This window comes from Trachurus japonicus, chromosome 24 (assembly GCF_045865225.1).
Source record: "Trachurus japonicus isolate A0001 chromosome 24, Traja_1.0".
Lineage (NCBI taxonomy): Eukaryota > Metazoa > Chordata > Actinopteri > Carangiformes > Carangidae > Trachurus > Trachurus japonicus.
In genome coordinates this window covers 15,185,732-15,198,266 of record NC_140930.1, presented here as the reverse complement: position 1 = coordinate 15,198,266, position 12,535 = coordinate 15,185,732, and the positions used below count along the sequence as shown (strand labels likewise).

The window sequence follows — 12,535 nt, the reverse complement described above, 5'->3', positions numbered from 1 at the left end:
CATACTCACAATCCCACCACACACACACACACACACACACATGCATAACAACAGTAACAGGAAACCTTATCTTAACAAGGCCGTCATACCAGGTGGACTATTTGCTTAGTTTGGAGCATGTTCAAGAGGCCTGTGTGTAGGGCCGTCCATTTCAGGGGCCCTCTGTCTCCTTGAGAGTCCTTACAGTGAACCCATTACTCAAAAACAGCATTACTGTACAGACACAAACACAGTCAGACCTACTCCTTATTCCCATGATTCCCATGAACTGAGCTCACGCATGTGTAAAGAGGTGTTGTGAGGTCATCTGAAGTCATAACATGACATTGAAATACATTAAATAGTTAGAGCCAGCGGTGCTGCAAATGTAATATATTTAAAACTGACTTACGTTTACATGTTGCAGCATCTCGTAATGCATAAATAGATATCGGTGAGTATATGAATGTGCATTATAGTGTTTTTATCTCGTCTGTTTCCTCAGTGACTGAAGCTGGTTTTGGAGCCGACATCGGGATGGAGAAATTCTTCAACATCAAATGTCGAGCGTCAGGTTTGAGGCCTAACGTGGTGGTGCTGGTCGCAACCGTCCGTGCGCTGAAGATGCATGGAGGAGGTCCGAATGTAAGTTCCCACAACGCTTTTATACCATAATACACTGCACTCACTGACGTATATGTATTATACTGGACAAGGCCACCTTTGCCTTCCTCTTGGTGTTTTTCCCTCCGTAATCCGTCTTAAAATAGCACAACGTGGAGCCATACATAACCCCTCATGGAGTGGAATTAACTAATCGGTGGCATTAATGTGCTCAACATCATAGACAAGCATGTGACACTGTTATCACAGTAACAATCACATCACCCCACATAACCCATAACATACTTTTAATGGTCACTCACAAGAGCTGCTGAATTTATTGAGCCAAAACTCAATAAAAAGACATTTTATACAGTCAATTAAAGTTATTTTTATATTCAAAGTTAATTAAAAGAGGTCCAATAATATATTTATACAGTAATATACAGATAGTTTGACTTCTCTGTTTTGTTCTTTACAGTTACCAAGCACTCAGCTTTTTTTATATTATCATAAACAATTAATATTTCCCACTCTCCTCCCTTATTTCTCCAATGTCATGTTTCACTGTGTGTGTCTGTCTGCAATGATTGGTTGAGTAGCATCACATGACCAGTGTCGTGAGGATCTAGAAAAGCTGTGCTGGTTGAATTATGCTCTGTCGAAATGTAATGATTCTTAACAAATTATAGGTTTTATATGGATCTGGACTGAGATCTGTCAATTAGAGACCTGCTGACAGACCAGATGACCAGCTGCTTCTCTGTTTAAACAATATGGACAGTATACTGTATGTGCATTGCGCAAGTGCAAACATGTGGGACAATTAAGTCTTTTGGTTTGATTTTGAGACTTACAGATGTTTTTTTGCATTCCCCCATGAAACCAACCACGTTCATAAAATTAAAACAATTACAGAAATCTGCTTAAAATTTCTTGGTATTTACCAGCGTGCATCTTGTTCACTGAAATGAATCAATGCCACAACACGTAACAGCAGGAGTTACTGGCTTTTCTATTGAATCGTTAAAAAAAGAAGAGAAAAAATTATTTATAGACTTGTCAATAAAAAAAAGTAAACGGCAAAGAAACCTTTCTGAAGTATGTGATTATTTGTCTTTTTTTTCAGGTGTCAGCAGGCGCACCCCTTCCTAAAGAGTACATTGATGAGGTAAGAGCCATATACTGTAAAGCCACATTCATGGACACTATATACAACAATAAGAGCATGCACAAACACACACTGAAATAAAAAAGAAACAAGTGGGAGAATATTTTAAGATGGGGATTTGGTGAGTTGTGTCATCACTTCCAATCCAGTTATGCTAATTGCCTCTGTCTGTTTTTATTACATTTAGCGGTAAAGCACAAGACATTTGCTAGACAATTAAAACTCTTTAAACTAATTGGCCCTAGCAAGACATCAATTATAAGACAATCATGTGTTCATTAAGATAACGCTGTTTGTCGGTGGGTCTGTGTGTTGTGTTTTTGAGTTAACTGGTAGCCACAAGGACAGCCATGGGTGGCAACACCACATCTTTTAATGTAGCTTTGTGGCCGTGGACATTCCCAGAATTCCCTGAGGGTTTCCTTTGCCTTTGCCCTGACTGTCTGTAAAGACATGAGCCGGCCCGTTAGGTGGGAGTGCAGCAGCACAGTGAGCGCAATATTACATTTCACTTATCAAATCTCTTATAGTGAGTGCATCCTTTGTGGTGTGTTCGGTACAGGGTCAGGACGAACTTGGGGAAGTGAGCCATGATTTGACACGTGTATCGAGAGATTAGCGTGTGATGCAATAAAAGGGAAGTTTCAAACTGTATTCGGTCTTTCTGCCTCGGGCCTCCAGCTGTATTCTCGCTGACATTTAATTCCCCACCCATATGCACAAATACATCGCCCACTAACATGGTTATGGGCGTTCATTCGATTAACAGCACAAATAGAAACCTCTTCCGGGTATGTGGGCCCGAGCTGAGTGGAGGTGGGATTCTTTCGCTGTGTGTGTGTGTGTATGTATGTGTCCATATCTGGATAGAATCACTGGTCTCTGAGGCAGGTTCAGCTGAGTAAATAATGAAGCAGTATAAGTTAATTGTGTAGCTTATAATGAGAACCAGAAGTACTGGAGAAAACAGAGCCAGGGAAATGAATTTATGGGACCTGTATGGCCTTTCTGCTCTGAGCCTGCGGCTGCACACACACACACTAACACACACGCTCATTCACATACACACACGGGTTTTAAGATTGGATTACTGTGGTCAATCTCAGAGTAGTTGAATGAATATGCTGTTAATGTGCTTTGGAGTAACTGCAGTTCTGCACGTTGTGGTTTAAAATATGAGAAGGATTAATGAGTAACTGTGCATACCAGGATACTGTGACAGCTTTATTCTATAGTGTAGTACATTACCAGACCAAGTTCAATGACTTCAAAGACGACAACAAACCACATCAAAAGATGCTGTTAAGTTAACACTACAAAGTAGTTGGTGGCATATATTTGGATTGAACCATTAATTTGGACAGCTTCTACTCAATGGGGAAATAGGAAATGAGGTCAATTTAACTAACCTTTCACTGGAATTACGGATTTCCTGTCATACCCTCCAAATTACATCTCTGCAAACTACTCAGCGGTGAGAGCAAAAGTAGAAATCTCCAGTAAATGTATTTTTTTTTATAATAAAAGAGGTTTTTAATAGTGTTCTGCTTTTCTGTAAAAACACTTTCTGTAGCATTTGCCTTTTTCATTGTGACACTGAAGAATTTTAGATTTTATTGTTCAATATAAGAGGAACTTCTATAGATGTTAAGTAACTTAAAGGGAATTTATGTGCCTGGACCGTAGAGATGTGACAGGAGTCAACTGGTGGGAGAAAAAGTGGCGCTGATTTATCGGTAATGATTAATGAATTATGAAGTGGGAGGAATCCTGATGCTGCAGTTCCCTGTCCAAGTTTTTATCATGATGTGCTGATGGTTGGACGCCTTTGGCGGGCTGCCAGCTGTAGTATATTTTATAGGTCTTTTAAAATTCAATTGAATTACAATCATGCATTCCTGACCTCTGCCCTGTCTGTTTTTCCTCCGTCTCTCCTCCTCCTCCTCCCAGAATTTGAGTCTGGTTGCAGGCGGCTGCCGTAGCAATCTCAGGAAGCAGATCGAGATCGCACATCTGTTTGGGGTACCGGTCGTGGTGGCTGTCAATGTCTTCAAGTGAGATGCATGCACACACACATCCACAAAAACACAGTACTTCTGCAATATTGAGTATATTGAGTATATTGAGTATACAGTAATTTGATATATAGAACCAAACAATGCGGTTCAATGAGCTAATGGACTCTCACATTTCCGCCGCTAAGTCTGCAAATACACATGATATAATATAAAATAGCTGCTAAGCACTGCTTATGTTTTTGTTTTTTTTCAGGACGGACACCCAGGCTGAAATCGACCTCGTGTGTGAGATTGCAAAAGAGAGTGGGGCATCGGACGCCGTGCCATGTCACCACTGGTCACAGGGCGGGCGAGGGTCTTTAAAGTTGGCCCAGGCTGTGAACGAAGCCGCCAGCAGACCCAGCAACTTCCAGTTCCTGTACAACACAGAGGTGAGAGCTGGTGCTGTAAATTCAAAACTGCATGTTATGTGTTTGCGTCCTTCATATCTGATATCTTTGTTTGATTCCTGTGCGACATGCAGTGGTCAGTATCTGCATTCATACTTTTTTTTTTCTCTTGTTTTTTTTACTGACTTTGCTATTTTGCCGTTAGTGACGATGTTGTTTTTAGGAGCCGAGCCTGAGAATGTGTAGGTTAAAAAGAAAACATCAGCTGGTTTGAGTTAGTGAGTTCGGGAAGGCGTGACGTAAATGAACTGATCCTGTTACACTGACGTATGTTTGTGCGCGTCTTCATGTGCACCTATTGACAGAACGCATGTGCCTGCATACCAAGAATCCAACAAGTGGAGAGCAGCGGGTCCAGCTCTGATTTAATGAATCCAGCTGAGGTCCAGTTAAACAGATTCGGTGAACTGAGAGAATTACTAAGTGCAGCGTTGCACACTATGTTGATCCTAGAAAGGTGTCGCAATACCCTGCCTTGATAATGGTGCACAGTGAGTGATAGCGTTTTAATAGCAGCTGTAGTTCCCATTATATCTGACAGTGAGTGTGTGTAGTGAAGGGATGGTGGGCGTGCCGTGTGTTTTGTTTCTCTCGCATTCACACAGCTGCTTTCTTGATGTCCAGATGAGAGGTATGGCTGCAGATACTATTGTGTATGATCTTGAGGCTCTAAAGATATAGCGTGGCATGTTTCGATTGAAGCGACTGATCTTGCTGATGTCTGACCGCAGATAAGAGTCAATGAGTGCAAGTTAAACATGTTGAGTGATTCAATTTACTCTGTTAAACTCTTTTAACCCTTAAGTCACATGAATGTGTATTTGCTAAATCTAATTTCCCCCATTTCCCTCCCCCTGTCCACCTGTCTCTGATGCACTGTCTGTCTTGTAGATGCCAATAGAGGAGAAGATCAGAACGATTGCCCAGAAAGTGTACGGGGCTGACGACATCGAGCTGTCTCCAGCAGCCAAATCCAAGATAGACTATTACAATCAACAGGTGAGATCACTGCTGCGACCATCTCACGCAAGATAGGGATTATCCTGCTCTATCTCCTTTCTCTCCCACTCACGTCAACCATTAAAATCATTTTCCCCCTATATCCAGGGCTATGTTTCATTGCCCGTCTGCATGGCCAAGACCCACCTGTCCCTGTCCCACATGCCTGACAAGAAGGGTGCGCCCACTGGATTCGTTTTGCCCATCAGAGACGTGCGAGCCAGCGTCGGGGCGGGCTTCATCTACCCGCTCGTGGGAACGGTATGTGTTGTGCAACAGCACGGAAAGTGCAGACTAATGCTAACTTCATTGTCCGTGCATAAGTCACGGTCACATTCCACATGTTTCATCTGAGAATATACTTTGATTTACAATCAACTGTCTGTGCCGTTACCGTCGAGTGAGAAATAGAAACAAGAGCATTATTGAGTCTTCAATCACACTCTGGAACAAAGTATCCTGCATTTTCTACAAATACTCACTGGATCATTTGATTACAACCTCCTAATTTATGTCGTTATATCGGTACTCAATATTTGATGAATTTCTGAAGCATAACTCATTTATTTTTCAAAATTCCCAGGATAATTTTAGGGTTGTATTCATTTAGACATTTAACGATCAATATCAAATCAAATATTAGGAGCAGGGCTAAATGATTTGTGGATGAATTCCCATGAGTCAAAACTAATTTCTTTCCGAGTTCTGAGCCAGTTATTTTTGTTTCTTTTTACACCAATGTTTTCCTTAAATATTGATAAGGATAACTGGATTAATTGAGGATAAATAAAATTTGAATTTCCTGGTCGATAAGGATGGACAGATGTTTGTTGGGGTGTTTCCGTGAGTGTGTGTTTAAAACTTTGCGTCTATATAGTTGAGTGACCAAGTGTCAAAGCAGCTATGAACGGCTATTTACTGCACAAGACGGTAAATCTAATTTACCTCACCTAATCTAATCAACCTGGCGCCCTTTCCTTTACCTTGTTACTGTAATATCAAGCTCAAACACTGATATATCCTGCGACTCACTTTGATCGCTGGGGGCTGTGGACAGGAATTGAGCTCGGCTGCACGTGGTGAAAAGTTAATGTAAAGCTCCAATCGACGCTTCGGGATGAATCGCAACCTCTGTGCAGTTAAACGTGGATGTGGTTTGTTGCTGTGGGGTTGAGGCTTCCTGCAGGAGAGGAGGTTTTTGTCTGAATTGAGGCACATTTTCAGAGTTATGTCATTGCAGAAATGCTATTTCAATCACTCCTGACAGCTTTGTGGCCGTTTGTCCACAGACGATCATTAGGTCTTGCAGGTGCTGCATCCCCTCATCCTTCATCCTTCCCATGAGTTCACCTCTGTGCAGTATTTATGGTTTTAGTCCGTCCCCTGCTTTTTCCTGCAGACCATATTATTGTGGAGCCGAGTTTGGCTCGCTGCAGCCTCTTGGTTGATGATGATGATGGGCCGGACAGGAAGGAAGCCACTTCCTGAGCGTCGTGCCTCCCGCTGTTTCACCAGTGTTCCCCGAGGGCGAGGCTCTGGTAGGCTGAGGCTGCTTGGTCAAACACTGGGGCATGCTGGGAAGGGGTAGCGGCGTCCTGGTGTGCCTCCCCGCCGAGCCTTTGATCTGCTGTGGCCCACGGAGCCGCTGGCACGTCGACGACCCTTGAACTGTGACTTATAACCCAAACGGGAGTCTCCAAATAGTTATTTGAACTCTTTAGCTGTAACCTCTTGTCTGGCAGACTGATCCACAGATCCATTTTAGAGTTAGAGAGAGCCAAGTATCCAGGGCTGCTCCCATCTCTAGCTGCAGCCAGAAATGTGGTTAAAATGATAAGGTATCAACGTTTCATTGTAGAACATGCAAATAAAGGAAAAACTCTCCTTGGGAAAATGTGAAGCAAGTGGAGGAGAAGCTGCCACAGAGGAGGCAGTGTTGATTTGATTGAAGGTTTCATTTATACTTTGTGTCTCTGTGATGATGGTAGCTGCTATTTCATATCATCATTTATCAATAAATATTGGTAACAGACCCAAAGGTCATGCTTAATATAACTCAAAGATGTGGAAAGAGCTCAGCTGCAAAACTCCTGAGGCGGTGAATGCGTGAGTACAAGAGGAGGAGGAGGGGGGGCTGTAGATGGAGGGCTGGGTTAAGGGTCTTTACAGGGTGAAGAATCAGGAAGGGGCTGATGTCACTCTTCAGATATGTGAGGGAGGGGTCGCAGGCAGAACAATAGATCTCTGTAGAGTTCATATCCCGTCAGAGCAACCTCCACTGCACCAGCTCAGATTTATAAAAAGCCCCTTCCTGATTATTCCACATGGTCACACAGCTGGATAATGGTTAACAAGCTGTACATTTGGTTAAAGGGCGGTGATTGCGTATATGAAAGAAAGCACACACGAGATAAAAGTAGATCTTAATTTATTTTTCCTGACTTTGGTCAACAAAGTCAAGTGCGTCAAGCTCCGTTAACTCAGGCTTATTTTGTATCTCGGAGGCTTTCATCCTTAAGTTACAGTAAAACTAATGCGTAACAATTTACACGGCATCAGGGTACAGTTCATGTGTCTCCGTCTCCGCAGCTTCACATCTCATACCTACTTTAAGTCAATTTTCCACAGTGAACATAACAGTTAAATTACACTTATCATCCTAAACACGACTTTTGTCTTTCAGAAAGCAGACTAATGTTTTCAGCTTGTCACTGTGAAGTTCAAAGTGCTTCCTCGGTGGAAGCTGTTTGACTCTCACAGGTGAGAGTTCAGCATAAACCCATGAACTCTCCAGTCTCATCCCTCCAGCTCCACCTTTCAAGTCACCAGGCAGTTTATCCATCGATGAGTCGGAGCCAAGAATGTGTCTCCATTAGATAATACAGTCAACATGAGAAGCGTCACTTTGACTTTTGATTGAATTGCCTAATTTCACACTTTCCCCTCCGTCAAACGGGCCATTAATCTCAAATGGCTCAAAGTCTCTACTCACGACTTTGATTTCATAATCTCCTCAATCCTCAGCTTTAGCGACTGTGCCGTTTTTTGTTGACCGCGACTCTTCTCCGAAGTCGGACGGGGGGTAGAAATCCAGCTACATTGTCTCCTCCAGGGTTTTCCCCGACAAAAGCACATTGTGTGTGGGCATAATGGGGGGACTTATTTGGCCAAGTGGAGTTTCCAACTTAAGCCACGGAGTGTTATGTGTTTTTTTGCAAGTGCCAACTTGTTCTCAGGCTTGAGAGGAGGTCCAGCAGAACAGAGCGGCTTTTGTTGCTTTCACAGCCTCGACAGTTTGTCTTCATGTTTTAGCATCTTTTCATAGTTAAATACGCAGCTTAACATTTTATTTTATAAAGAGGTGTGTAGAAAAAGGCTGTTTGTGAATCTGAATGTTTTTGTTTTGAGTCATTGAGTCAGTTTGTAAACCCCGTCCATTTCATTTTAGCATTTGAAGTGATCTCATTGAGGAGCGGTGGAGGATCCTTCTCACTTGCAGCCGTACTTTCTTTATTAGGATGGATACATGGATGCTTATTAATATTGATGTGTAAAGATAAGAGACTTTACAACCACATTTCAACATGAAATTTCATCAGCACCACCTCTTTACTTAATGATTCTTAATGAAATAATGATGATTAATTAAATTTGCGGTTTGGATTTAACACACTTACAGTATGATATATAACAAATACCATGCATAGTCTAGTCTTATTGGACATAAAGTGGCTTGACAGGTATGGCTCACAAGGACATGATGTAATACTGAGTGAGAACCAAAACAATGAAGCAAATTTCAATCAGGAGATATCAGTTAGAAGTCTATAACAACTTTGAATAGACTCCTCAATGTAAAATATTCTCGGTCAGACTGGGATTTTCCACAAGAAAAGTCTAATTAAAAACTTTTTTAAAATCCTGTGTTTGCACCCAATCCTAAAAGTTAATCTGCTAGTATCATAGTGTTAGTGTGGAAATTGTGGAAATTGATTGCCTATAAAACAAGTTGTTATATCACAGACTCCTGTTCGTACTGTACGGACATCATTCTGCTAAAATATCCAAATGAAGTAGTTATGAAAACAGTTTTTATTTGATTACATTAGAGAATGTAATTCAGTGATACTGACTTCATTTAACTCCACTCATCATCTGAGTCATCTGTGGTTACAGCCCCATCGGTCAGTTCAGTGTCATGTAACCTCAGTCACAATGAGCAGATAACATCCGCTCTGTCACACCGGCCGAGCGTGTACCGCTTGTCCTGTCCCCTCATTTGCTTGCGCAGCCACGTTCCCTCAGACAGGAAATTGGCTGGTCACTTCCTCCTGTCTCATTTCCACTAATGGGCCCATAAAACTGGCCCTGGGTCAGAGGCAAGGAGGCACGCGAAGAATGTCGCTCCCCGTGTAATGAGCAAGATAATTTACTTTTCAGCGTCAGACGGGATGATACGAGCGGGTTTTTGGGACAAGAAAGTGTTTTTATGAGTCACACAGTCGCCTTTGATCAATTGTAGTGAGCAAACCACTTCCTTCTTTCTAATCTGTCAAACAACAAACACTGGAGTGACACATTTATTGACTGGAAAATCTAGGTTTACATTTCTTTTGGCGCGTGAAACTTGAAAGAAAACACTTTAATTACAACGTTACAACGTTACTCACAGAACCTGCAGCCCATATCTGACCCTCTCATTATCTGTGAGCTTCCATTCACATGCTCGATCCTGTTCGAGTCACAAATTTCATTTCAGAGAATTTCCGCCATCAGCTGCACATGGCTCTCTCCCTGATGGAAGCTGGCTATAGCATTATCTCTGTCTCCCTCACACACACACACACACACACACACACAGACAGATACTGTAGAGGACAAAAAGCACGGGGACAAGTCTCCATTACGCCATCCTTTTAAATGTGTTGTGAATGGAGTCGGTGTTATGTAACAGTCTATACGAGAACACTAAAGTTTTGTCTGCAGTTTCGTCCATACAGGGAGCGTTAATTGACAAATTTGGAAATATATGAAATACTTTATATTATAATTTTTTTGTTTGTCAGTTCAAGAAACTCAAACACTGTGAATTTACACTATTTTAGACACCAGTTGCTGTTAAGTTATTGTACACTGGGATGTCTGTGCTGGATCAAAGCTCTCAGGATGTGAAAGTTAAGCTTCTTACTGGACAAAATCAAAACTCAGTGTGATTCTTAAACAAGCCAGGAGAGCATGAATCCCTCTCCTCCTGATATTACCACTGCCTACACCTCCTCATATCTTTAAGGCGGCCTTTGTTTCCTATATTTTGCAGACAAAAAAGAACAAGGCAACTTTTGTCTGTGGCTAGATTCATCACTGCTTAAAGTGGAGGTTGTCAACATGTTGCTCATCTGTCTCTCTGGGGTTAAATGAGTCTAGATTATAGTCATTGAACCTGAGGGCGTTGATCTCACTCCCGTCTGTCTCGTATACATTGAAGAAGTATGAAAATCAAAATGTGAATGGGTTCTCTCTCCGTGTAGAACAGCTGTGTTGTGGTAAAGGCTTTAAATGGAGCTTTTAGTTGTTATTATTATATACATTATAATCTTTTTTAGCGCTGTTGTCACTGGCATTATGAACCAGCTGCGAGTATTGTTCAGCTAATCCTGGCAGCACCAACCTGAGCCAATAGATGGATTAAATACGCATTTGACAATGAAAAGGCAACTTGTTTTTTTTGGTTTTACTTTCCATTTCTCAGCTTTTAAACAAACTTCTGACCCTCCATTGTTGTTGTTGTTGCTGTTTTCCCCCAGATGAGCACCATGCCTGGGCTGCCGACCCGACCCTGTTTCTACGACATTGACCTTGACCCGGTCACGGAGGAGATCACTGGACTCTTCTGAGCGCGCTCCAGTTAAAGAAATCCATATTGGTATTGTCATAAACACACATTCAATCAGAGTTACTAAAGGAGTTGGCGTTTAGTCATTAGACGTGTTTTACAAGCAGTTATTATTGTACAACTTGTTACATGAAACTTTATGTCCTCCCTGGAGTTTTCACTTTACTACCTCACATTCACTCACTGCCAAGGCTCTGGTCTGCGAAGCGGCACACGCACACGCACTCTCACTCAAATCCATCATCTTGTTTTTCCCCCTCGCAGGCTCTGTGCTCTGTTTCCAAGATCTCCATCTCCATGTGTGCATCATAAAACGCATCCATCCGCTGCAACGCTGACGGGAAATGTTGTCCTGCCCTTCCCAGCAGCTCACACTCTCCCCACGTCACAACAACGCGTTCTGAAAAACAAACAATTAACCAGTTTATGCTGTGTTTGCACATGTGTGTGTGATATGCCAAAGATAACCTCCTACAGCCATATGGTGTTTATTGTATATTGACCTTTATATACAAAGTTAGTTTCATCATAATGAATTTTACTTTTACTTTACATTTTTTATGTCTTTTTTTGTGATTGTGTGTGTGGAAAAAAAGTTCAATGTCTTAATACGGTGCTGCAATATTTATATGCATCTCAATCTTTTTTAACTGGAATGGGCTCAGTTTGTGTATTTATTAACTACATTGCTGATGTACGCACAAAAAGCCATTATGGTGTTTACATCTCTTTCTTATGAGTACGACTGCTCAAGTGTCCGAACCCTCTGCTAAATGTCCAAGCTGCTGCACTGCCCAAGTGAAAGTCACTACAGGTTACATTCATATCTTTGAAGCCATTTTTGTGAAATTGTTAGTTTTAACAATTTATGTGATGCTATAAGTACAGTTTATACAGTGGGTATATTTCTATATATCCAGCATGTTGTATTGGTCACAACTTGCATTTCAGGGTTTATTCCAGTAACAGTATCCACACTAATTTGATATGTTGCATGTGCTATTTTACATATAGCATATAGCACATGTTTGTTTTTTTCTCTTAAAGTTGGTGCTTTATTTCATGAAAGTTTACTAATTTTTTTTTATTCTGTTAGAAGCGGTTGTCTTCATTTCAAGTGAGGTCACTGGCCTCTGCTGTCAAAACTGTGAGAAACACAGATTATATGCCTTAATACAGTTACCTTTGTGCATTGCTTACACGGACATTGTGGCTGGTTTGCATCCAGATTGCCGAATGTAACGCTCTTTCAATGCAAACTGGCCGCTTTGCCAACTGATGAACAACAGGTAAAATGTCAAATATGACCAAAACTGTGATTTTAACTGAACATTAGATCAGAAAGTAACCACTGTTTGCTCTGATATGTTCAACATTTTGGTTCAGAGGTCAAACAGCCTTTCAAATAAAACGTTTTTTCACT

General features: G+C 41.5%; 1 protein-coding gene across 2 annotated transcripts in view; it reads left to right on the top strand.

The window, feature by feature from the left end:
- mthfd1l (methylenetetrahydrofolate dehydrogenase (NADP+ dependent) 1 like) overlaps nt 1-12,535 on the top strand; it is a 37,306-nt gene extending 24,771 nt beyond the window's left edge. For both annotated transcript variants that reach the window (XM_085770651.1, XM_085770652.1), the window contains exons 21-28: nt 485-624; nt 1,712-1,753; nt 3,704-3,807; nt 4,025-4,202; nt 5,112-5,219; nt 5,328-5,480; nt 11,024-11,142; nt 11,377-12,535. In XM_085770651.1, the coding sequence (XP_085626777.1) occupies nt 485-624; nt 1,712-1,753; nt 3,704-3,807; nt 4,025-4,202; nt 5,112-5,219; nt 5,328-5,480; nt 11,024-11,113 (815 nt within the window). In that variant the 3' untranslated portion in view covers nt 11,114-11,142; nt 11,377-12,535. The remainder of the gene's footprint in view (nt 1-484; nt 625-1,711; nt 1,754-3,703; nt 3,808-4,024; nt 4,203-5,111; nt 5,220-5,327; nt 5,481-11,023; nt 11,143-11,376) is intronic.